Genomic DNA, 26,838 nt, shown 5'->3' on the forward strand with positions numbered 1-26,838 from the left:
TGGAAATCCTGTTCCAACCAAGAAAAATATTGCATGCCATCTCTGCTTAGGCCTTGATTTCTCTAGTGCCAGGGAGGGTGTAGGTATGCAGTTCCAGGGCTTCTGTTCTGCACAATTCTGATATGTTGTGGACACCCACCACCAAAGGCACACTCCCCTATGGCTGATCTTGTGGGGCTACATCTCAGAAGTGGGAATGGCTTAAATGCAAAAGGCCACAAGCGAGGCCTGCAGTTCTCAAGGCTGCCTTCCAAGAGCCTTTACCGTCAACTATTCCACAATGTCTTAAATCATGCCTTATCATTCATTATTGATTATTCAGTTCAGGAAAAAACAAATTAATTTTTTATTGAAGGACAAGTAGGGGTGGGGGTGGGGAGGGCGCAGTGTCCTGGGGAATCACAAAAAGCTTTTTAGATCACGGTGTCGCAGCAGGAGGCCAGTAAGGGAAAACGTCCTTCATTGTGTGTGTGTTTTTCAAAATTAAAAAATATATATTGGCTGGGTCGAACGTGGCAGGTTGTGGGGTCTGCAAAAAAACTTTTGGCATCAAAGCAGGGGATCCTTGAGAGCAATGTGTGTGTGTTTAAACAGGGTTGGGGAACATTTTTCAGCCTGAGGGCCACATTCGCTTCTGGGAAACTTTCCAAGGGTCATCTGTATCCCTGTGATAGGTTGGACTTGAGAGAAAAATGAGGAAATGTAAATTTTACCCAGGTGCATTAGGCTTGTTTACACACACACACACACACACACACACACACACCTCTTCTCTATCCCCCATCCAGACAAGGAAGAGATACTAACAGAGTTCTAGTATTTATTTTAGCTGGAGTACGAAGCAGGACAAGGGAGAAATAGAGTTCTGAGGGATAGCTAGAGAGGCCTAGAGGGCCGCAAATGCCTGCCACCATTTTAAAAGATGGGCGCATTGAGAAGGGACCCAGAAAAAACATTTGCAGTCATGGACTCATAGTGGGGGACTCATGCACGCACAGAGAAAATAAATAATGCTTTTTTTAAAAAAAATACAACCTTGTGGTGGCGAGTTTTGTGAGGGGGCAGGGCAGCCTACGGCCTGCAGGGTGTAGCTTAGCCACTCCTTGTCTAGTATGAGCTGTGCCAAGTTGCAAGGCCTGAGTCCGCCCCCCCCCCATACCCAAGTGGAGGTTGGTGTTTAGGGCACTTTTCTTTAGCAAGCCAGTGCACTTTGACTGAGAAGTCCTATTGCATTTTGAGGGACTTTACTAGAAAGTAAATGAGCTGAGGATTGCCGCTTCTGTTCCTCCAGGTATCACAGCAGCCTCCTACAAATACAGAAACCTGTGACTGTAGGAACTGTTCCCGTCAATAAGTAATCTCCAAATAGTGGCTTTTGTTGAGATACTGAAAATGTTACACAAATTGGCTAATTAATTAGCTAACAGCAAGGCTGTTGATGAGATTTTTTTTAAAAAAAACAAAACTCTAATTTGTTTGGCAGCCGTGGAAATGTTCGTTCTTTCCCCTTCTTTTTAACACCTCCTCTCCTCTCTAGGATGAGTGAAGACACAGACTCTGAACATTAATGCAGCATTGAGGACGTTCTTTGAAACCTCTTTGTCCGGGACAAGTGACACAACGACCTCCCAGCTGCTCTGTGACTTCTGTTGACTTCCCTGTGCAGACGTTCAGCAGAAGGAATAATGGAGCTTCAGTGCCACCAACATCGTGGCCCTGATCCCCCAGTCGTACAGCTGGGGCAATCTCGGGGCTGCTTCTCACCTTTTGTAGCAGGAAAAACTGTTTGTTACCAGAGCCCAGACTAGATGCAATGTTAGTTGCACAAAGAAGAAAATGTACACAGCACTACTGCAATGGGAACAGGTAAAAGTTTGAATCCGTGTGTCGGGGCAATGGGAATAGCATTTGTGGGGATTCTGGGAGTGAAGTTTAACTCTTTCCTTGCCTACCAGAGTCCCACCTCTTCCCCAAAGCTGCTATTTGCATTTCGGAGGAAGGGCTTGCTTACACTTCCACTTCTCCTGTTCCTAGAAAGCAGTTTTGCACTTGACCTTTGTCCTGCAGCTTTCCCCTGAAAAACCCACTCTTCGGTGCTAAATCAGAACAAACAGCAAACCTAGTTGTGATTAGCCTCAGGTTCCCACTGGCACTAATAGAAATGCAAATAGTTGTATTGGAGAAGCAGGTCTTCTCGGAATCACAACAGAGTTCAAGTCCCCTTCCTCCTCATGGTCTTGAGGCTGCTCCCTCTTCCCTGTGGGCGAATTGCTTTCACACAACTTGCATCGCCTCTAGTTCAGCCCTTGATTGGGAAACTGCATTCTACCCCAGTTGCTCTCAATAAAAATTTGGGCAGGTCCATATATTACATTTTTCTATGCACACATTTAGAGAGCATTGTCTTAAGCTTGCAATGTGTGAAGAAGAAGCCCCAAGTCCTGCTGTGAAAGGAGTGGAAACTGAGAAGTGGGCATGCAAGAGCATCACCTGTGCCTGTCTGTCTTCTTTTCTGACACAGCCACACGCAGGTCAGGAAGAAAGCATTGCTTTTGTTTGTAAGATCTTAGTCATATTTGAGATCTTCAAAGTGCCGAAAATAAACCTTTGTTGGTAATCTCTGAACGATTGTATTTCCCACACACACACACACATATGCGGTTTGCCAACAAGGAGGCGTCCGAGAACCTGTGCTCGATTCTACAGCAAGAAACCAGACTGTGTAGGGCTGCTAATGGGGAAATAATACGGCAAGGAATGGGAATTCCAAGGGAAGGGAAGGGATTCCATTAAAGGCTGTGAGTTTAGCCAAGCAATATGGCTCAACTCATTTGGGCAGTGTTCTCTCTCTTTCTCTCCTCTCCCCCCATCTCCCACCCTTTTGCTTGAGCTTTTCTAGCGACATCAAGTCACTCAGCCTCCTGGCTCATTCTGCTCTCCGCTCTGCCGTGATCGTTTCTGCCACTTTCACACCTCCCTTGGGAGCAGATGCTGAATCCCCAACTCCTGATGGTCCCAGCAGATGGATAGTGAGAGGACTCTGTGTATCCCGTGGGTGGGTGTAGCTTGAGGAAGCCAACAATCTGCCTCCTTGTTTTGTAGGAGGCCCGGGCTACACTCAGGCTGCAGAATCTTGCCAGGTGCCTCAGTTAAGCAGCCTTTACTTAGCCCACAAGGGTGACAGTGTTTTGCCTTTGAGAGTTGGGCTTGCAATGGCCAGCAGGGTCTTATGGCAGCCAGAACTGGAAAAAGGAGATTCATGTTGCCTTGGTCACATGCTCTGGTCTGGCATCGTATTAGCGGGAGCCTGACCAGGAAACTCAAAAAAATGCATCAGACCTATGAGTTTTTTTAATATAAAAAATGTTTATGTAGCTAACTTTATTTTGCGTGATATTAAAGCATTAGTTAAATCTAAGTAAATGTTCATAGTAGCGAACTGTTAGTAGTCAGACCAAATAATAGGTTTCATTATTTCATTAATTGTTGTGCCTTATGGAATTAGTCCACAGTTGCTCAGGGTGTATGTAAAGACTCAACCATTCAGCCCTGCTCAGTATTAACAGGGGAAACAACTACTGTAGAAATAATACGTATATTGTATACCTATTTATTCTTGTGGCAACTGGAACAACAGGCCTCAGGAGAAACGCCAGCATGAGCATTCGTCTCATCCTCTGCTTATTTCGGTCCTGTGATCTACTCCAGATCAACTCTGACAATGGCACTTGGCCTTGACCTATGAGTGCATTTGTCGGCTCTCTCCCTCCTTGCCCCCACCCCCCCTTCAGGTTTGCTAATGCCCTTCAATCCCATCCCACAGTCCACCTGTTACGCAAGGCCTGAGCTCCTCCCGTCCATGTTGAATTAAGCCCCACGTCTCTTCGTTTTGACCTGCAGCCCCCACTTCTCCCCCAGCTGCACAGCCCAACTCTCGGCTCCCTTTTCCTCAATCCCATCCCACAGTCCATCTGTTATCCTGAGCTTTGGTTCTCTCCCTCTTTCCCATTTATCGTGATGTGCCATTCGAACTCCTCCTCCACCGCCCTCTCTCCTCTTAAATCCAATCTGCAGCATCCTCCTCTTCCAACACCTTGGCTTTCCTCCGCCATCTCTGCTTATGCTGATGGCACCAGAACCTGGGCCTGAGTCCCTTTCTCCAGTGGCAATCCAGGTCCTTACAGCATCTGAGACCGCCTGGGTACCCAACACAGCTTTGCAAATATCCTTGCCATCGCCAGCCTTCCCTGGGAGCTAGCTCTTTGCTTAGTGAGTGGCACAATGGCCCAGTGCTGTCAAGGAGCCAGACGGGGGGGGGGGGAGTCCTTGCAGCTGGCATTTCCCTTTTGCAGCAGCCAGTCTCAGCTCCCAGATGTGAGCTGGATGGGGAGCTCAGCTGTGACTCAGTGAGGTGTAGTGGTTAAGAGTGGTAGATTCGTAATCTGGTGAACCGGGTTTGCTTCCCCGCTCCTCCACATGCAGCTGCTGGGTGACCTTGGGCCAGTCACACTTCTTTTAAGTCTCTCAGCCCCACTCACCTCACAGAGTGTTTGTTGTGGGGGAGGAAGGGAAAGGAGAATGTTAGCCGCTTTGAGACTCCTTCGGGTAGTGATAAAGCAGGGTATCAAATCCAAACTCCTCTTCTTCTTCTTCAAAGCTGGGGTGGAAGTCAAGGGGCTGGAGAAGAGGGGGTGTTAAGCAGCTTCTGCCACCCAAGCATCTTGTAACGGGGAAGGATCTGCAGAAAGTGTCATTGGCGAGCTCTGCCTGCAAAAGCAAATTCACTCTGGCTGAGTGAGATGGTGCCATCTGTGCACAGCTGTTGAGGTGGCAGTGCCTGAGCCCCCAGGCCACCCGCCAGATGGGTCCATCCATCATTCCACTGCTCCACCTGTTCACCCACTCTGGTGCTGTTGGTTGCTTTGGAACGGGAAGATCTCTTGCCCAGGTATATAGCAGGGCCATTTGGAAGAAAGCCTGCAAGCTGTAAGAAGGAAAGAAAACAGAGAGAGGGGTGTGAGAAAAGAATGGGATACCCCGCTTACTCTGTTTTCTTAGAGAACAGAGCCCAAAATTAGCAAGAGGTTGAAGAGCAACAGTGAGTGAATGGCAAGGGGTTCATGGACCCAGCTGATGCAACCTGGAAAGCAACGGAAAAAGACACAGAGAGAGACCACCGTCTCCCATAGTCTTCTGGAACACTGGGCAAGACAGGAGGGAACCCACCCCACAGCACAGTGTCAGCTAGATGCCTTTTCTTTTTCTGTCTGCTCTCCGCACCGGCAGCAGGAGAATGGGAAAGTGCCTTCCTACTCAGTTCTCTCCTGCCTGCTACGAAGAGCAACAGAATGTTCATTTTCCCCCCAGAGCTGGTTTCTGTCTCCAGAATTCTCCCTTCTGCCGCCCACTTTTAGTCAAAACCTTCCCTCTGTCACATTAGTTATTTCATTAGTGTGTGTTGAATCTGGAGGGAGGATCAAGGCGACAGGGGAGGGTGGCGTGATGCGAAGCCCACCAGCAGGAACGTTGGGTTGGCTCAGCTGGCACATGTCTGTGCCACATGCTCACCTTGCCATGTCCTCCCGCTCTCCATCCTCATAAGCAGCAACAACAACACACCTGCCAGGAAGTCAGGCTAGAGCTTCTATCGCATCAGACCACCCACCCCTGAGCACCCTCCCATCACCCTTCATAGGCGAATTTAGGGGAGTGGGACCAGTTCGCCCACACTGAGTGCCACAACAATGATGTAGAGTGGAAGGCAAGAAGGGGAGGGGTGCCGTGGCACTGGATTTTGCTGTCACCCAGGGCGCTGCTGACATTTGAAAGCCTGCCACTGCATCACTGGCCATGCTGGCTCACAGTTGGGATTCCAACAACATCTGGAAGGCCACAAGTTTCCTATCCCTGGCCTGTAGGGGTCGATGGGACTGCACAATTATTATCTAGCACCTAATACAAAGTCCTGTAGGTGTGGCAGAATCTGGGTATCTTCCCTTGATTCCTTTTTAAAAGGATAAGCTTTTAACTCTCCTGGTTGCAGACAAAAACGGGGTAGCTTCTGCAAAGCTTAGGATAACTGAGACTGCGTATGTCTGGGTGAATTTCCAATAACCAAGGCATCACTTGAACGTACTATTCCTTCCCCTTACCCCTGTCTCCTGCACACTTACACAGCTGTTACCTCCTTTAACATGCCCCAGAAGACCTTGCATAGCACACCAGTTCCAAAGGAGCTTTGTTGGTTGTCAGTTTGCTACCAAACCACATTCAAGATGTTTGTTGTGGCATATAAAGCCAGATCAGGGACCTAGATCAGGGATGACAAAATCAGTGACCCACCCAATGTTACTCCTATCAGCCCCAGCCAGTATAACCAATGACTGCAGAATTCTGGGACATCAGCAACATCGAGAGGACCACAGGTTCCCCATCCTGGACCAGGATTCTTGACGGAGCCCTTGTTCCCATAGGCATCTGCCCACATGATTTGATCTTGTGTGGATGTCCTCTTGACTGTGCCACATCTGCCAAACATCTACTTTGTGGCAACACATGAAAGGGTGTTCCCAGCGCTAGTGCCCCAGTTATGGATTACCCTTCCCTCTCAAGTTCAACTGGTGCCACCCTGATGGATTTTCAGTGCCAGTTTCACTCAGGCTTTTGGTTAAACTGTTGGTGGAGATGGTCTCGTCTGCCCCCCACCAAACCTGTTGACTTGTTCCTATTTGCTGTTTTAAGGTTGTGTTGATTTTAATTGTGTTTTTAGTTTATCATATTGCCGCCGCCCCCCGCCCTCCCGGATTATATTTAATGCAAGATGGACTATAAATCTCACAAATAAATAAATACGTTGCAATGAAGCAGCTATGTTTAACTCAGCTGAGTTAAACGCACACCTACCTTCTCAGTACATAAATCCCATTGTTTGGTTTCTATTCCTGACCCTGCAGACACAATGGCGGATTAGCCTGGTCTTTATCTAATTGGTTTAGAAACAAGGAACAGGAAAACCTGGTTCAATATTCGTGGATCGCCAGCCTTAGTGGAAAGACACGTTTGGAACTTTCCTCCACCCCTGAGACCCTTTATACTCCTATCCACTGGATGCAATCCCTGGCCAAGTTTTATTATATTATGCCCGGTGATTCTTAGCAGTAAACCTATCTCTCCAACAGTGTCTGAGAGATTTTTGTGCACCTCTGCATACCTATTTGGCTGGCTGTCTTCCCCTACATTAAATACACAAAGGTGCTTAAGGCTGCAACCACTTACTTCAGAGTAAGTCCCAGGGAGTTCAGTAGGCCTTGCTTTTGAGCAGACACTGTTAGGATTGCATGGTAAAGAGGGATCATTTGCCAGGTCTCTGGCTGAACCACCTGCAGGGCAGGGCTGGGTCCGTTTCTTTCTATAATTTTTATTAATTTTTCTGTTTTACATTTTAGAATATTCATTCAAACAACCTTGCAATATCAATGACTTCCCTTCATCTCTTTCCATGGTTCATTTTGCGTAATATAATCCTTGCATATTTTATATAAACTAAGCCATTCAGTATTCCATTATTACATCCATCAAAACTTATTTACACTGTTGAATTTATCTTAATGCTGGCCACGTTTTCAAATGTACACAATTTCCCCCATATATTCAGTAAACATTTTCCAATCTTCTTTATACATATATTCTTCTTGTTCTCTTATTCTGTACGTTAGGTCTGTGAGCTGTGCATATTCCATCAGTTTAAGTAGCTATTCTTCTTTCATTGGGACTTTGCTTTTGGGGCTAACTAAAGGTAAAGGGACCCCTGACCGTTAGGTCCAGTCGTGGATGACTCTGGGGTTGCAGCGCTCATCTCACTTTACTGGCCAAGGGAGCCAGCGTACAGCTTCCGGGTCATGTGGCCAGCATGACTAAACACCGTCCATTTCTGGCATGCCGGGGGCAGTCCCATCCCAACTCGGAAAACCATCCTATCTCCCTAACAGCCCCAGAGCCCCAAAGGAAAAACTAACTAGCTTTTCTATAAGCACAAAATATATTGCTTTGTTAGATCCCATTCTCTTTCCTCTTTTTTAAAAAAGTGTATTCTTAGTGAGAGCAATAACTCTTAAACAGATATGTTTCTGGCCAGGAGGCATTGACTTCTCCCGCCTTGTCCTCTAGTCCAGCCCATAACTTCTGGCTAGAGACCCTGCAAGTGTGAAGATAAATCAGGCTTCTCCACACACACACACACACACACACACACACAGCCCAGAGCTCCATCTGCCTGAATGGAGGCACTAGAAGAGGCAACTGGCACTCTCTTTGGAACCCTTCCTCGCTTTGACTCAGCAGCCTGTTCCTGGCATGAGTCAAACCCACCTGGCCTGTCCCCACTCTGCCTCCCATCCATGCTACATATTTCGGAGCAGGCTGCCTCCTTGTGCTGCCCTCTTCACCAGCATATTCATGAGGTGCCCATGTGGCCTTCCTGAACCACAGCTGCGTGGAGCTGGAAAACTGGTAATTAAAGTGAAGAATGACATTTAAGCTTCCGCTGGGTGGGAGGAGAGAGGCTCCCAAGCATCTGGGTAGCATCATGCTCTTGATTACAAGGTTGGCTGTGCAAAGAGGACCTCTCAAGCATGGATAACCCAGCCCAAAATTTGCAGAGCCAAGTCGTGAACTAATTTCAGGCACTATCGTTTGCAGTCTTGGTTCTTGGTTAGCAGTGCCCCTTTGGCTTTTATTAGCATTAATATTTCTTTTGCAACAGCAATACGGCACTGTCCGTGCCTATGATGGTAAAAGGGCAAGTCCCTGCCCTGAGGATCTTGCAGTTTAAAATTCGACCCAAGGAAGGCAACAGAAATTACTGGAAACTGAGCTTAGTCATGGGCAAAAACTCAATAGATGGTGGTTATTCCCATCACTATATCTCAATGGCAGCAGAACCATGGGTCCACGGCAGCATCTGTTTTGCATGCAGAAGTATCCAGATTCAATCCTGGCATATCCAAGTAGGGAGACACACCAGCTTGAAACTCTGCAGAGAGCTACCGCCAGCCACTATGGGGTAGCCAATATGGCACCCTCCATATGTTGCTGGACTGCCGTTCCCATCAGTGTTGACCATTGGTCATGTTGGCTGGGGCCGAGTCCAAAAACATCCATGAGTCCATGGTGGCTACCCGTGGAAGACAATACTGAGTTGGATGCAGTAATGCTCTGGGCTCAGCTTGCTACATCCAAGACAAGCTCCATCTGCTAACTTTCTGCCTATCATGCAGCTATTTAAAGGCGCAAGGGCTCTACTAGAGCGGGAAAGAGTATCCTGTTAGGCAAAGGGAATTGCTGTCCTGCCTCCCCGCATCCCAGAAGACCACAGCCATGCTCTTTTCCTGGAGCTCCATTCATTTGTTTTATTTATTAGATTTATATACCGCCCTTCATAATAAGATCTCAGGGTGGTTCACAGAATAAAATGCAGGATAAAAACAGCAAATAATTAAAAATTAAAACAGCAAATCAATAACCTCCCTTTCATTTGCCGCATCTGAGCCAGTGCTTTGTGTTCAGCAGTGGGTGCTTTGGGTGAAAAAGAAAACAGGAGTATCATGGCCATAACAGGGAAGAGGACAAGGCTTGTGCACATATAAAAATTGCAAAGAAGAGGGTTTCCAAGCAGTAGCTTGCAGTCTCATATGCAATCTGTCACCACGTATAAAGCTCCCTGCAAAAAGCAAGGAATGTTTGGTAGTTCTTTATCTACAGGAGGTTTAAAACCACCAGCACCAGGGGCAGCCCTCCCCGTTTTGCCACCTGAGACGAAACAGGAATTGCTGCCACCTCCCCTGCTACTGCCACCATCACCACCACCGCATCCCAGCTCTCACGAAATTCGGTACTCCCGAAAGCCTTGCTGTTCAGCTTCTTCCTGAGGCAGGTAGGGAGCTGAGCAGCAACGAGGTGTGCAGGAACACACTGGCTCTCTCATTGAACTTGACGGTTCGGCGGGAGCCAGGGACAGGGAAGATGAGTGGAAATGCCACACAGTGAAACACCTCCCTCATTGCAGTGGAAGTGGTGGGGCAGGTGGAGCTGGCGGCGCCTCTTGCACTTCCACTGCCTGAGGCAGGTTCTCAACCCCACCTCATGGGCGCGGCAGCTCAGATGACAACATAAGAAGAGCCTCCTGGACCAGGCCATTGGCTTATCTAGTCCTGATCCCGTTCTCTGAGTAGCCAACCAGATGCCTTTGGAAACGCCACAAGCAGGACCCAAGCACAAGAGCACTCTCCTCTTCCTTAAGCTTCCAAGAACTGGTATCCAAAAGCATTACTGTGTCAGGAGTGCATACAGGAGCCAGCCCCTGTGTCCAGCAAGAATGGGGCCTTCCTAAGTTTGTTCTGAGGAGGCAAGGCGTGGCCGCACAGGTGAGGCTGATTGGTAACTCACAGCACCTGGTGGCAAGAGCTGGGAAGGGATATAAGGTCAGCATTTCCCTTTGGCTCTTTGCCACAGCAACACGTTTCCTGCCTTGCTGTGTTTGGCTCCTTGATTCCTTGCTTCTTGATCCTTGATCCCTTGACTTTGTGACTCCTTGCTTCCTGACCCTTGGACCCTTGGCTTTATGACTCCCGGCTCTCTTACCCTCAGACTCTTGGCTTCCTGACTTCTGGCTTCTGGACTCTCGTTTCTGCTCCCACCCTGCCATCTTGCCCCCGGTCCTGACGTCCTCAACCGGGACTTTGACTTGGACTGTGACATACTGGCTCCAACTGCAGAGGCAGGGCATAGCTGTTAGCCAGCCACTGATGGCCTTTTCCTCCACAAACATGGGAACATATTCAAAAATGGTCTGAAGGGGCACAGTCCATTCTACAGCCTCGTTCTTCTGCATGTGTAGACCAGGCTGCAGCTAATGACCACCAGATCAAATCAAGTGTTTCCAGATTTTTAGCCAGCAGCTTCAGCGATGCCTTGAACACCTGCTGTACAGACATTAGCAGGTGGTGATATTATCACGGTGGCATGTAAAGCTTCCCCTCCTGATTTTTACAAATCAAGCAACTGTTAAAAGACACACAAGTAGGCCAGACCACTGTTTTTCTGCTCAGCTCATAATCTTATGGTTTTATATATATGTGTGCACGAGAGAGCAAAGATTTTCTCTCCTGAACCAGCTGCCAATAAATGTTATTAGTTATATAGGGTTCTGTGTTTTGCTGTAGAGAGGGAAATAGAACAGGACTGGGGTTTTTTTTTAGGCACAAGAGCAAAATTTCCTCCTGGACAATCTTCTGAGCACCACGTGCTAGTTGTGGGTGGGATCAAGGGCAAAAGTAGGCAGAACAAAGAATGCAGAATTTACCCATTTAGAGTAGACTAGCTTTGCACATACACACAATCACCCCTCAATCCTCTGTTGAGGCAAGCAAGAGGCATTATCAGAATTCAAGGACACATTCCAGCCAGGCAAAAATATTCAGGGAGGATATGGAGCGCTGTCTAAATTATTTGCTTTACTGAAGCCCAGTGTTAATAACTGTTTGTGGTGATAAACCAGAAAAGTAAAGCTTTTGGTTGACAATTTTAGTCCAAGCATGCTCATGGCAATCTTGCAATACTAAGGGTAGTAGACCAGTGGGGTTTAAATTTAGGTGAAGCCAATAATTAAATGTCCTACACCAAATCTATAATTCAACAGAGGGAAGATTAGCCTCCACGAGCAATGAAGCATTTTGGAACACAGGATGGAACAGAAAAAAAATTGCCTACAGAAGATTGAACAGCTTCTGTAGATCCAAGGTGAGTGCCTGTCCAAATCTGAGCCCCATATAATAACTGTGCTAGGGATTTAGCTTTAAACACTTCAAGGGTTGATGGTGTGTGATTGCCACCTTTTGTATGGAAAAAGTTTGTTAGAATTTTGGCGCTTTGAGGCGCTTTTTCCTTTGCATATTTCTGATGTGCGCCCCATGACCCTGTTGACTGAAAAATAAGGCTGAGGTATTTAAAGGCTTTAACTTGTTCTATCAACTGATTATCCATATACCATCTATGGGCCCTATAGTTTCTTGAAAACACAATGACTTTAGTTTTATTGTAATTCACAGCCAGCTGTATGTTTTAATATATACTGGAAGCCGCCCAGAGTGGCTGGGGCAACCTAGTAAAGATGTGTGGGGTATAAATAGTAAAATTAACATTTATGGAATGAGACGTCCCCTATTTTCATCAGAGAAATGTTGGAGAGTATGTGATTAGATGGCCTGTTTGGCTCCCATGAAAGTGTGGCCTCCAAAGGTGTGTGTGTGTTTTAGGGCTGTGCTCTCAGGTGAAAGATGTGTGTCCTGATTTTCCTTCAACATGTTGGAGGTTATGCTCTTCACCATTCACAAAGGTACATACCTTAAAGCCCTTTCCCCACCTGTCTAAACTAGAAAAAAGCAAACATTTGAGGCCCTTTTCTCACAGGGAAGTTGCTCCAACAAGCAAATTCTCAACAGCATCTACCTAGGTGCTCCAGTTTCTGATAAACATCTCCACGAACTATGACTGCGACATTTTCAGAGTAAAGGCAAGCTTTGAATGAAGCTTGTTGTTATGCAGCTTTATGAAATATGTTGACCTTCAACTCTGAACATTTTGTTTTGCTTTTGTTAATAATGAATCACTATCAGATGATTATGTAGCAATAGAGAATTAAATGACGGAGGGTTGCAGCTCAGCTTTCAGGGGTGACTCGTGATGCCCAAGCAACAGGGCTTTGGTTCCATGGCTCAGTAAGTTGTAAACATGCTGTTCCTTGTCGCAGCCGTTCTAAGTGAGTAAAGCAATGGTATTTGGGGACAGCAGAGGTGTGAGGTTTGGGCAATCAAATAAGAAATCTGCTTTTGGAGGGAGAAGCCCGTCCTGCTTTGCATGGGTAGGCAACAAGATTGCCTGCTCTTTCTAAACCACTAGCTCTGTCGGTTCTAATCTAGCAAGCGACAGCTCTAAATTTCTCATGGTACTTTGGGGAAATCCATGGGAGATGGAATTAACATCTTTGCCTCCTTGCTTTCAACGGTGCCCATGTTCCATAGCGTTGTAACTCCACAGAACATAATGATGCCCTTAATTTTAGAATGTCAGGCCCGTTGTTCAGATAGCACTGCTAAAGCTTACCCCATACTATTTAAATACCACATCACTGGAGATGGAGGACAGTGGACCACGATGACCTGCAGGCAAGAGCAAAGAACTGGCTTGGAAGCCTCCTTTGCTGCCCATATTTTTATGGACAAGTAGGCACCACCACTGGCCAAATAGCCTGCACTTTCCTTTCGCTTGTGTTTCAGTCCAAATGCAAATAAGGCTCAGATGCCAGGGCTTTAATTGGATTCCTGCGCAGTTGGTTGGTGGCAGCAGTGCCTGGGGAAAGTCAGATTCTGGCTTTCTCTGATCTTTGTGAGCCAGTTGCTGCCTTATGGCTGCTTCTTCTGAGTTTGCTCATGCAACTGATATCAATTAGTGTGGATGGAAGCAGAGGTGGATTTAGGGAAACATGATCAGTTCAGTCACACTGTGTGCAGAGAGCTTCAGGGGCACCACAGGGGGAGCTGCAACTGTGATGTAGAATGGAAGGTACAGCTGGTGTGTGTGCCAAATTTTGGCATTGCACAGGGCACCGCTGAAATTTGAGACCCCAAGATCCTCCACTGGTGGAAGTGTTCTCCGTCAAAAATTATCACCTCATCTCCCATTAACAGGTCTTGGTTGCCCCTGTCTACTCTTTATGCTATGGCACAAACCTCTACATTTCTTAGCATGTTACAAGTACCAACTACTGGAAGAGGATAAAACAAAAAAATTTTTTTCCTTCCAGTAGCACCTTAAAGACCAACTAAGTTAGTTCTTGGTATGAGCTTTCGTGTGCATGCACACTTCTTCAGATACTATTCTTCTGATACTATTATTCAGATACTATTCTTCAGATACTAAGTGTGCATGCACACTTCTTCAAATACTTCGTGCATGCACACGAAAGCTCATACCAAGAACTAACTTAGTTGGTCTTTAAGGTGCTACTGGAAGGAAAAAAAAAATTTTGTTTTGACTATGGCAGACCAACACGGCTACCTATCTGTAACTGGAAGAGGATAGTTAACTCTACACTGCTGTTGGACTACATATGGAAACAGAATGACTTGGCTTTTTCCTGAGTTATAACCACACTTCCAGTTTGGGAGCACTTGTATTGCAGGGGCCTCTGTGCTGGTATATGCGTAAGGTATGTTTGTAGAAGGCCTGGAGAGAATCCGCAATATCCAGTTTAGAACTTGCCACGTACTGGGAAAACCCATTCACATTCCTCAATCAGTAGCCCAGTCTTGTGAACTATCATGGGTTTTTGAGTGATGGAGACTAGAGGGATGACTTTTGCCAATGCAATTGATCTGCATTAATCCTAGGTTGGATTGACTATTCAATGAAGAACATTTATTTTTTATACTGTTCCAACCCATAGGCTCAAAGAAGCTTGTACAGTGGTACCTCGGGTTAAGAACTTAATTCGTTCTTGAGGTCTGTTCTTAACCTGAAACTGTGCTGCCGCACAATTTCTGTTCTCATCCCTGAAGCAAATTTCTTAACCCGAGGTACTATTTCTGGGTTAGCAGAGTCTGTAACCTGAAGTGTTTGTAACCCGAGGTACCACTGTAGTGGTTTTTTCCAAATGTTAAATGTCCTGCCACCTAGGATCTCCTGGTCAACTGGAAGCTGAGTTCTTAGTCAAGCAGGAATAGTCATTGTGGTGCCCGTCAGATGTTGAGGATTACAAACCCCACCAGCCCCACCCAGGATGGCTAATGGTCAGGGATGATGGGGGTTATCAGTGTGGTCCCCTCCCATGGTTTTGGACTACATCTGCTGGGGTGAGTAAATTGGCACCTTCCGAAATTATTTCTTTTGTGCAAGTTCATAAAGCACAGGAACCCTGGCCTCTTTTGCTTCTGGTCACTCTAAGACTGGGGCAGATTCTCATTCGCTGCCCCAACTCATCCCTGAAGGAGCAGCTCATCTGGCTGCAAAACTGTATGTTTCTGGCAACCATCCAGTTTCTGGAAAATGCAGTTACCTGGTAGGATGTGCCTTTCCTTGGATATAGCAACCATAAATTCAGCTGTTGGAGTTACGGCATACTCATGTTTTCTCTCTATCTCTCTCTGATGTACCCTAGCTATCACGTTGCATGTCTGTTTTCAACACAGCTCTAGCAAGTGGGTAAGAGCTTACCAGACCGATTCATGGGACAGCCTTCATAAAGCCGCTCCCCACTGGCCTGTGTGTGTTGCACCGTTGATGCTCTTGACTATGTTTGATGCCTGCCTGTAAAAAATGTAATGGGGTGGCAGGGACTGCAATGAGCACCTGGGGACCAGTGTCATTCCCTCATTGTTCTAACCTTTTCTCCCTTTTTATATATCATCAGAGCCCCTGGAAAGAAAGCATGTGCTCACATTATTCTTGCGGCTTGATGCCAGCCAAGTTCTCTGTAGGGCAGTGTCTCCCTTTCAAGTTTGCCGGCGAAGCCCCATAGTTTTATTTTAAGGGCATATTAATTAAAGGCAAATGTGACGCATGTCTTTTGACATCCAAATTAATAGTGAATGAGTTAATTATGAGAGGTGCCATTAGTGTGATGGAAGAGTCTGCACTGGCCCGACCCAGGGGAGAGTAGAAAAATTGGCAAGATTGACTTCATAGGAATTCTGTGCAGCACAAAACAGCCTGTAGCTGGTAATCTGAGATGGGGTGGGAAGGTGCCAGTGTTGAGAGCAAGGCCAGCTCTTCCTTTAAATATTATAGCCTGCCTTGTCCTTGTTTAATAAAAAATTATTAAAATCTAATTAAATAACAAATGAAGCAAAATGATTCAACAGTCATATTTTCCTCAGTTTAATGCCAACCACCATCACCAGTTCAAATTGAACAGAGATGGTGAATCTGTGACCATATGGATGATGTTGGACTTGCAACGTCCATTAGCTCCAGCAAGCATGGCCAATAGTCAGGGATGATGGGAGCTGTAGTCTAGCAACATCTGAAGGACCGCATCCCTGATGTAGAAGATCTTAGTAGCACTGCCAAACTATTATCAGACGCTGGCATTTTCCCGAGGGAAGCCATTCCATCGTTGTAGGAAACCAAAATGCTTTTCTATATGTTTCAACTGCCCTGACTTGATAGACAGTCTGACACAGATAGGATAGTGCAGACAAAGGGAGAGGCGAACTAGAAAGGATGGAAGCTGCCCAACAAGTGTATAGGGGAAATGAGGATCTTTGAGTTACAGCCCAATAACCCTAATAGGATGCAATACCAAATCACTTGCCTGTTGTCGATACATTTACTACAGCTGCTCTGCTAGCACTGGGCAAACACTCTAGGAAAGAGTTGCGTGATTGCTTAGGGGTCAGCGAAGAAGTTCCTACATGTTTCTAATGGGGCAAATGTTTTCAAGAAAACAACCCTGTCTGCAAATCAATATGTGGCTCATTTGCTGCTATCTTGATAAACAGGCAACAGCTGCTTTCCTGGCTGTAGGCAATAATTCCACATTTTCCAGGAGAGCTGGAAATAGCAGCCTTGGCTCACCTTGCAGGGATAAAAGCTGAAATACATTAAAGACTGTGCAGGCTGGTAGGAACAGGGGATATATGGGAAATAATTGGCCAGAAAAGAAGAGAGTTACCTAATAGGTAGGGCAATGTAGTGTGTGTTTTTTCCTAGGTTTCGTTCGTGAAACTCTTAAGACAGGGAGGCTTTCTGGTACACCTCATTTTGTTCAGCAAATATTTTGTGGCTGAGGGAAATAAGTGTGCTTAAAGCAGCCTTTGCCAACCTGGTGCCCTCCAGATCCTTTGGATCAAAACTCCCAACAGCCTCAGCCAGCATAGCTCTGCTGTCTGAGTCTGATGGAAGTTGTAGTCCAAATCATCTGGAGGGTGGCACCAGGTTGATGAAGAATGAGAAGAGCTGTTCCCCCTGCCTCTCCTGACTTTGATTGTCTATGGCATGAAGAAGCCATGATGTCCCACTTTCTTTATTTTGAGGGGCAGGCAGGCAGTCACTCAGAAAACTTACATTAGGAAGCTTGCAGGAGAATCTTTCTTCCACATTCTTAAGGGACAGCCAGAATTCACTCTCAGAACATAGGCTGGACCTTTTACACAGGATCTGCATTCTAACTGGTGCTCAGGCATACCTGCCCCTAAAGCCTGAAATAACCCAGCTTTTCTGGATTTAACATTACTGGAGGGGCTAAGGAACAATTTTTTCCAACTTTTCCTTTCTTGAAAAAAGATTATTCGAATATAAAAATGATTAAATGCTTTTCATGGTTATATAAATGACATGGTCATTTTAAATGTCCCCCAGACCAGATAAGCTCAACTTTTGCATGAGTATAGCTTGGGTATTGTTGAAATGTTCCAACTAAGTGAGCTGTGTGGGTCTTGGGTACTGTACTGGCCAACATGTACTTAACTCCCCAGCGAGGCGCCGAATCTATAGTTGGGGCCTGCATGATTGGCCTCTGCCAAAGAGGTTGGGTCACATGTAAAGCAGGGGTGTCTACCCTGTGACTCTCCAGATGTTGTTGGAGTACATCTCCTATCATCCTTGACCATTGGCCATGCTGGCTGAAGTTGATGGGATTTGGAATCCAGTAACATCTGCAAGGTCATAGTTTAGTCACCCCTGATTTGAAGGGCGCCATAACTTCTTGCCTTCCACAGTTTTCAAGAAGTAACTTTCATGTGAAATGTTGGAGTGCTCCAAGCGGACATGTTGCGCCTTCCAGCTTCCCTGTGGAGATGTTAGACCTTTCTTGAAGGTCATACTATATGGCCTTTTAATGAATGGATGCTTTTTCATGAACCCCAGTTCATGTACAAAGGTAACTTAGCCACTGCACAAAACCACTCACAATGTGGGATGACTTAAAAGTGTTGCCCACATGGCAGCCATAATGAGAACATTGGCAACCGAAGTCTTCTCCTACAGGGATGTGGAAACCGTGGCCTTCAAATGTTGCAGTACAACAGCTCCAATCAGCATGGTGAATAGTAAGCAGTGGTGACAGTTGTACTCCAACATCTCAAGAGCCTTAGATTTCCCATTCCTGTTCTTCAGAAAGAAAAAAATGAACCAGTACAGGTTGGGCAAGAACCACCAGAAGAAAGACCTTCCTGTTTCATTATGTGCAGTTGTAATTTTGTCACTGAATTAAACTTGGGGTTTTTTCGTTTATCGCTAAGCACTGGCATTTTGGAAATAGCTTTCTCTGCTACTCAGTGAGACTTGGTTGTTGTTTAGTTGTTTAGTCATGTCCGACTCTTCGTGACCCCATGGACCAGAGCACGCCAGGCACTCCTGTCTTCCACTTCCTCCCGCAGTTTGGTCAAACTCATGCTGGTAGCTTCGAGAACACTGTCCAACCATCTTGTCCTCTGTCGTCCCCTTCTCCTTGTGCCCTCAATCTTTCCCAACATCAGGGTCTTTTCCAGGGAGTCTTCTCTTCTCATGAGGTGGCCAAAGTATTGGAGCCTCAGCTTCAGGACCTGTCCTTCCAGCGAGCACTCAGGGCTGATTTCCTTCAAAATGGATAGGTTTGATCTTCTTGCAGTCCATGGGACTCTCAAGAGTCTCCTCCAGGACCATAATTCAAAAGCATCAGTTCTTCAGCGATCAGCCTTCTTTATGGTCCAGCTCTCACTTCCATACATCACTACTGGGAAAACCATAGCTTTAAGTATACAGACCGTTGTCGGCAAGGTGATGTCTCTGCTTTTTAAAGATGCTGTCCAGGTTTGTCATTGCTTTTCTCCCAAGAAGCAAGCGTCTTTTAGTCCCCAGTAAAGACACTAAGAGTCTAAATACATTATACAATGAATGTATGAACATTGTCCAGTGGGAAACTGAAGCTGCTCAAATACCTGACCCCTTTGGTAGACAGTACCTTTAAATAAACCCTTATCTGACCCACAATAAAAGCAAGAGTTTCTTTTAATAAATCCCTGCAGAGAAAGAATGAGGCTGAGAAAGCATCTGGTTTTATAACAAGCCTAGCTTCTTGTCACTGTTAGTGACCTAAGGCAATAAAAGTGTCTCCACCTAACAGTGTTTGGAAACTCGGGTTGCCCTAATCCTCAGGTGGATTCATGGTCCCAGATTTATTGGTTTCCTAATGGCATCTGCACCTTATCTTAGCTTCAACTGCTGCAGCTGGTCTTCTGTGATACAAGGGAAATGCAGGCAGGCTGTGTCTCTCTCAAGCTGCTACTGTGGGTGGCCTACATCCCTGCATTGTCCTTTATCTTTGTTCAGAGCCAACATTGCTGGCAAGGCAAGAAGCTGCACAGGGGTAGATATGGTATTGTGACGTGCATGGTCTCCTGGCACCTTGAAGCTGGCCAGCGGAAGAGATGGACGTAGACGGATTCCTTAATTGCAAACCTTGCCCATCCATTCAGTCCCGACGTTTGCGCTTGGGAAGCTGTGGCAGGTCTCGTGTGGAATACAGTGGTGCAAATCTCATCTCTCCACAAGAAATACAGCACATTCATTCTTTCCCCAGGCTGTGTACAAGGAGTAGGTAGTATAATGAATATTTTTTAAAAAACACAGAAAGTCTGGTATGCAATCAAGGGGCAAGTCTTTCAAGGCTATACAGATCTCCCTCCCCCTCCTCCTCATCTCTCCCTCCCTCCTCCTCTCTATACAACACCCCCCCCCCCCAATTTCTCACTTCCCTGCCTTCCAAATAAATCTTCCAAACATCTACAGAATTCAGAGAGCCAATGAATGCCTGAGGTGGAGTAGGAACACCAGCCCAACAGCAGTTTCACTGAGAGGCACTAGGTCTAGAAATAACTCGAAGGAAGGAAAGCTCAGGTTTTGCAGTCCACGTGATCCCTTAACTGCTAAAATTTCAGCTCCTTTTCCAGAACGTGTTTCCACCAGCTAATGAAATATCAAAGCAATTCTTAAGGGAGCAGTGGGGATTGGAAAGTCTTTGAGAAAATGCCTAGCTTTGTAATTCCCTCCAAACAGCGGTGCTGAGCCAATATGATTAAAGCTCTCTGGTTAACACACAAACCTTGTTTCAGTTGAGTAGGAAGTGGCTGCACTTGCAGGGGATCCACTTGGCAACTTCAAAGGCTGCTGTGACAAATTGCTCATATATCAATTAGTGTTAGGTAAATGTCACCTGGTATGCAGTTGTTTGCAGAAGTCTTGAGATCCAATTAGCCTGACATTGTCACTGCAGGCTGCTAGAGACCCCCTGGCCAGAAATCTCCTGTGTGGAATGCATCAGCAAGGCACCAGCTACGAAGGGACTCCCAGCGGTGTGCTACACATCTAAGTTAAAGTGTGCTTGTGTATAATCTGAATGTGCACATGCACACACACCAAAGTATTCAGAATTGAGGAATATTGCATTCAACAGATCAACAAAAATTCTCCTGTATCCTAGTACAAGTGGAGGGCCTTCAGCACCTCAGTTCAGATAAACCTGCTCACAGATGCAAGATTTAGGCTGACACTTTTGTAATGTCCAATGCCAAGGAGGTACCCCTTGAAAACATTTGACATGCGACCAACAGCCCTCGGCAAGCTGCTTGGAACTACAAGGTTCATTGAAAACAGCTGTGGGGTTGGTACCAGCCCTGCTGTGTCAGGATGGGAGAATGTTGGTTTCTCTCGGTATCTCATATTTCCATGTACGCATTTCTGCGAAGGAAAAGAGGAGTCCTCTCTGCCAACCAGAGTCCCACTTTTGATGATTCTGGTAGCTCTGTTGCAAGATTATATTTTCTACTGCAAGAATCGCTTTGCAAAAAACGTGTCTGTTAGAGGAAATTAGGGCAACCCTGTGACCCAGGGAGAACAAAAATCTAGATCATTCCCCCTCCCCTTCAAACTGAGGTTTATGCCTTTATTTGAATGGCAAACATAATTGCCCAGTGTGGGGAATTTGGACCCCAAAACTTAAATAGTGTAGCTCTTAAAACTTCCTCAAGGAAGCTGGTGTGTATCCCTAGAGGCTAGCATTGCCTAACCTTCCTTGCTCCTCTGCTTATTTTAGAACCCCAGTCTTCTTCAATGGGAGGCAGTAGTGGGTTGCTTTCTCTGTGGTCCACATCCCATGTTCCAGAACCATCAAATATTAGTGCTCGCTCCAGGACACATGATGGAGAACTTGCTGTGATGAAACCACCTTGCCTGTGCAATGTCGGTCAGGAGTCACTGCCAGAGAAGAAACACACACAAAACTACACTTGCATATGCATGCACAAAGACATTTAAGAACAGAAATGTGCAGGCACACGCAGGCAGACAAATGCTCTCAGATGGATAGCTACTAGCTCTTTCCCAAACAGATGTTCCCAAGCCTTTAACAGCTTTCCAGCATCCTGCCACAGACATGAATTAGGAGGAATATTTGTGGCATGAATATAAATAAATAATGTGGATTGCCTGAGGTGAGAGACAAGGGAGATAAAAGAGAGGTGGGCAGGCAGCAGACAGTGTACAAGGCCATCCCTACCATTAGACAGAGTGAGGAGGCTGCCACCTCAGGCAGCAGAGCAGATGCTGGGGTGGATGGATAAGGAGTGGCGGTGAGTTTGCAGGTGGCACAGCTGCACTATGCCCTTCAGTTCAGCCTACTTTCCAGTCCACTTGCCCTCTATACATGTAATGTGTGTGTGTATATGTGTGATTTTTTTTCTTTTGTAGCAGCCTGCACTCCAGGGCTGCAGGTGGGATTGGTCAGGTTTCCACATGTTTACCTGCAGTCACTCCTGCTTGCAGGACACGGGTGGCGCTGTGGTCTAAACCACTGAGCCTCTTGGGCTTGCTGGTCGGAAAGTCGGTGGTTCGAATCCGCATGACAGGGTGAGCTCCCATTGCTCTGTCCCAGCTTCTGCCAACCTAGCAGTTTGCAAGCATACCAGTGCAAGTAGATAAATAGGTACCTCTGTGGCAGGGAAGGTAAACAGTGTTTCCATGTGCTCTGGTTTCCACCATGGTGTCCTGTTGTGCCAGAAGCGGTTTAGTCACACTGCCCGCATGACTTGGAAAGCAGTCTGTGGACAAACACCAGCTCCCTCAGCCTGAAGCAAGATGAGCACCGCAACTGCCTTTGACTGGACTCAACCATCCAGGGGTCCTTTACCTTTTACCCTTTTACTCCTGCTTGTAGGAGTGGTCCAGTGCTGGGCTCCTCGCTTTAGAGACTGCCCTGCAGCTGTGAGCCACTGCAGCCCTGCATGGAACCAGGCTGACAAATGCAAATGTCAGCTGCAGGCAATCACTGACCTAATTTCAGAGTTCACTGTGGCTCTTGTCATCGGTTTCCTGTTGCCTCAGCATAGATGGGCTGACAGGGAGCTAAGAGCAGGCAAGAGAAAGGATGCCCTGGGAATACAGGCCTGAGAACAGGCCAAGAGAGAGAGAGGGGGGGGAGAGAGGGAGGCAGGCAGGAAGGCAGGCAGGCAGGAAGGAAGGAGCAGACTTGATGGAAGGTGGAACATTTGCCTTTATGATATTGTCAAGGCCATGGAAGGAAAACTAAATAATAACATTGTGAAAGTGGATACAGAGCATCTTGGGCCTGGGGCCTGGGTAAAGCTTTTGCAAGGAGAGGATTTTTGTGTGAGTGGGGTCATCTCCTGGCCATGCAGGTGAGTCATGGGGTATAGCTCAAAGCTTATTCTCTGATGCGGTTGCATCAACTTCAGCTCCTTAATTCAGGCTGCTGCAGCTCTGTGTTAAATCACTAGGAACCGAGCTCAGCCTCACATGCACAGAGGGGCAGGCGAGCTGAAAATAATGCTGATATATTTCACATTAGGCTACCAATACGCCCCTTTGGTTTCACACCATGGGTAGATGAGTCTAAAAAGCCCGGGACACAAATTTGCCCTCTAGAAGCTATGGTGGCTCATTTACCAGAAGTAATGTATTTAGCATTGACTCTGGAAGTAGATACTCAGGTCTGACCAAACTAAGGCTCCTGGTGTTTATTTTGCTCTACACAAAATGGAGACCAACAATGTGGAGCCATAGTCAAGGATAAGGTAAAGGGACCCCTGACCATTAGGTCCAGTCGTGGCCAACTCTGGGCTTGCGGCTCTCATCTCGCTTTATTGGCCAAGGGAGCCAGCGTACAGCTTCCGGGTCATGTGGCCAGCATGACTAAGCCGCTTCTGGTGAACCAGCGCAGCACACAGAAACGCCGTTTACCTTCCCGCCGGAGCGGTACCTATTTATCTACTTGCACTTTGACGTGCTTTTGAACTGCTAGGTTGGCAGGAGCAGGGACCAAGCAACAGGAGCTCACCCCGTCGTGGGGATTCGAACCGCTGACCTTCTGATCGGCAAGTCCTAGGCTCTGTGGTTTAACCCACAGCGCCACCCACGTCCCTAGAGTCAAAGATAGGCAGAGCCAATTCATTCTAGTTTTGCCCTCCTGCTCCTCCCTGCTCCCGAGTTCTACACAGGCAATGCTGAGTCCAAGGAGAAGGAAGGCAATCCCTCCAACCCCTTGAACTGGTTGCAAGTAAGAGGACAGACAGCTGGGGGCTGGCTGAGAGCATGCTAAGCTTGGTGGGGCAGAGTCCTATTTTCCCTAACGGACAGCCCTCCATTGAGGGCAATCATGCAGGTCTACCGAGGGGTAAAAGGTAGCAGCTCATAGCCACATCTCTGTGGCTCCCCAGGGTGGAGGTAATCTAGAGACCGGGAAGAAAACATGGTGGACCAGGTGCTACAAGGTCTGACCCAGGAAGCTCTGAGTATGACCTGTTTGTTCGAAGGCCATGAAAGTCTCTATGAGCTTGTTTGGATGACTTCTGTAATGACCCATATTTGGTGTGGAAAGGGCTGGCTGCTGAATTCAGGTAGCCAGCTTTCGCCTCCCCTTACTAGAAGGGGGCACATCTAATTCCTTTTGGATCTATATAAAGCCCTGATGAGAAACCTTGCCAGTAGTTTTATGAGACTATCTGAGGCACAGATAGCTCAAGGTTCATAAGTGGACTGATGGTATGTGTATACACACACACACACACACACACACACACACACACACACACAAACACACACACATATATATATCCTCTTGCTGGATTGCTTGTCATGCATCACGAGGGCTGACAGCTTTAGCTTTGAGGAGGTAGCTGCATTTATTTCTAATTAAATTCCCAATCTCAATCTATTGTGGAAAAGGGTCTTCAGAAATGTGTCTTCCCTTTGGCACAGCACAGCGTTTGCCAGATGAGACTGTCGGCGAACAAAACTGTCTGAAGAAGTACCACCTGCCCCCATGGGTATAAAGGTAGGGAAATCTCTCTTGCCATCATATTCCTACCCCCTATAGTGTTTGCAATTGGTCCTTGATACTCAATCCAGTAGCTTTCCTTTGGGAAAGGAAAGAGATGTGTCCCAGTTGCCTTCCTGCTTCAAAGCACAGTGCAGGGATTGAAGAGAAGCCATTTCTTCATTCCCACAAGTGAATGAATAAAAGGTAAGGCTGAGGAAAAAATGGTGAATATGATATTCCAAGAAAACCACAAATCAGCTTCATATTTTGGAGGCAAGGCAAAGGGCATCTTGGAGATGGAGAGAAAGGGTGCTATGAAAACAAGTTGTTTGGTTGGCAGTGGAAGGGGAATAGGGTAAAAGTACAGTCTTTGGAAGGGTGAAATGTTCCTCAGCGTTCTGTATCAAATCGAGCTTGCGGATGCCATTTCCAACTCCCCAGAATGCAGTCTCCGTCTTTCCTGCTCACTTTCCCCCAAGCTCTCTGTGGGACCTTGCTGGCATTTACAGAAATCACTCCTGCATTGTGAAGAGCCATCAGCCAGATCAAGTAGAACAACAATGGGAATTAACATAATTATGTCAAGCAGGCTTTAAGAACTCAGTGAATGGTTGTTGCATAAAACAAAAAGCTTGGATGGTGAATAGAACCAAGGACAAAGCAAGGTTTTCATAATTCTAAGCTTCATCAGCATGTGACCTTGAAATTTCGGGTTGTCCCCCCCCCCCCCGCATAATAATGCCAAAGTTTTGTGCTAGTTTTGAGCTGTTTTGTGCTGCAAACCCCAGGTTTTGTGCCATCCCCCCCACAACCGAGTAACTGACAAAGCAAATCGGGGTCATAAGTTAATGCAAAAAAATCCCACTTTGTCAGAATGACTCCAAACCAGTGCCAAAGTGGTGTGGTGGTTTTGTGCCGTAAACACTGCTTAGTGCGCAGCCCCTCAAGCTGAGTAACTGACAATCAGGTGTCCGTAAAGGTAAAGGGACCCCTGACCATTAGGTCCAATCGTGGACAACTCTGGAGTTGCGGCGCTCATCTTGCTTTATAGGCCGAGGGAGCCGGCGTACAGCTTCCGGGTCATGTGGTGAGCATGAGTAAGCCGCTTCTGGCAAACCACAGCAGCGCACGGAAACGCCGTTTACCTTCCCGCCAGAGCAGTACCTCTTTATCTACTTGCACTTCGTGCTTTCGAACTGCTAGGTTGGCAGGAGCTGGGACCGAACAATGGGAGCTTACCCCGTTGCGGGGATTCAAATTGCTGGCCTTCTGATCGGCAAGCCCTAGGCTTTGTGGTTTAACCCACAGCGCCACCCGCGTCCCTAAAACCCAATCTCATCCCATTGATACCAAACCAGTGCCAAAGTGGTGTGCTGAAACTCAAACTGGAGCCACAAGTAAAGGGCCAGAAACCCAACTTTGCCTGACTGGCACCAAACCAGTGCCCAAGTGGTGTGCTGGTTTTGCACAGTTTTGTGCCACAAACCCTGCTCTCTTTGCAGCCCCCCAAGCTGAGCAAGTGACGCTCAAACTGGGGGCCACAGGGACAACCCAAAACCCAACCTTGTCTGTATGACTCCAGCTTAAGAGGCTGGCCCACGGGCAGTGCAGTAGTGGTGGAAGTAATGACAGTCTTAGTGGTGGATTTATATTCTGCTTCAGGTTGTTATGCTACTACATAATTGCTGTCGGGGGGGCACTATACATGGAGTGGTGGTGGTATTTTGATGAAGATGCTGCTGCTGCTCACAACTTGCACACATGAGCAGCACAGATTCCACAATGATATGCCATGTGGAAGCGCCCTACAAGAAGGCTGAGTGTTGCTTCACTTTACAGGTGGGTTTCCTAGCTCTGGAGATGGTGCTTGTACAGTGGTACCTCTAGTTACGAACTTAATTCGTTCTGGAGGTGAAGGAATGACCACTGGGTGTGGAGCACACTTCCACCCGCAGATAAGCCACAGCTGTCTGAACATCAGGCCCTCTATCTAACCTTTTGCTCTCTTAGTAGTCTGCCGTGCCCTGTCTGTGACCTTTGTCTCTTTCGATTAAACATTGTGCAAGGGGAAAGTGACGCAGTGGAAACAGGTGTCAAAATAACTTTGTATCACCCCTCTATGTCAGGATTGGAAGATGTGTAAAGGTCACAGTCCAAAATGTACCTGACTGGTTTTGCAGATTGTGCTAATAAAAAGAGCCTCAGCAGAGCTAGCTGGCAGCTTGCTTATGCACAGCTCACCTGATGACCAACACCTGACTCATGTCCTTCACTTCATGGAGGTCCGTTCTTAACCTGAAACTGTTCTTAACTAGAGGTGTGCTTTCACTAATGGGGCCTCTTGCTGCTCCTGTGCCGCTGGCACACGATTTCCGTTCTCATCCTGGGGCAAAGTTCTCAACTCGAGGTAACTCTTCCAGGTTGGCGGAGTTTGTAACCTGAAGCGTTTGTAACCTGAGACGTTTGTAACTTGA

The 26,838-nt window shown here is 46.8% G+C and overlaps 1 protein-coding gene across 5 annotated transcripts in view; it reads left to right on the top strand.

Moving 5' to 3' along the window:
- ENDOV (endonuclease V) overlaps positions 1–26,838 on the top strand; it is a 62,156-nt gene that overhangs the window by 16,337 nt on the left and 18,981 nt on the right. The window contains exons 9-11 of one of the 5 annotated variants that reach the window (XR_014544460.1): positions 1,538–1,866; positions 11,696–11,796; positions 24,304–24,379. Coding sequence is in view for 1 of the 5 variants with exons in the window: in XM_083598982.1 (XP_083455108.1) it covers positions 1,538–1,568 (31 nt within the window). In the remaining 4 variants the exon portion in view is untranslated. Of the gene's footprint in view, positions 1–1,537; positions 2,622–11,695; positions 11,797–24,303; positions 24,380–26,838 lie in introns of those variants that run through there. The other 4 variants (XR_014544461.1, XR_014544462.1, XR_014544463.1 and 1 more) reach the window with 4 other exon arrangements.

This window comes from Podarcis filfolensis (genome assembly GCF_964270895.1).
Source record: "Podarcis filfolensis genome assembly, chromosome: 2".
Classification (NCBI taxonomy): Eukaryota; Metazoa; Chordata; class Lepidosauria; order Squamata; family Lacertidae; genus Podarcis; species Podarcis filfolensis.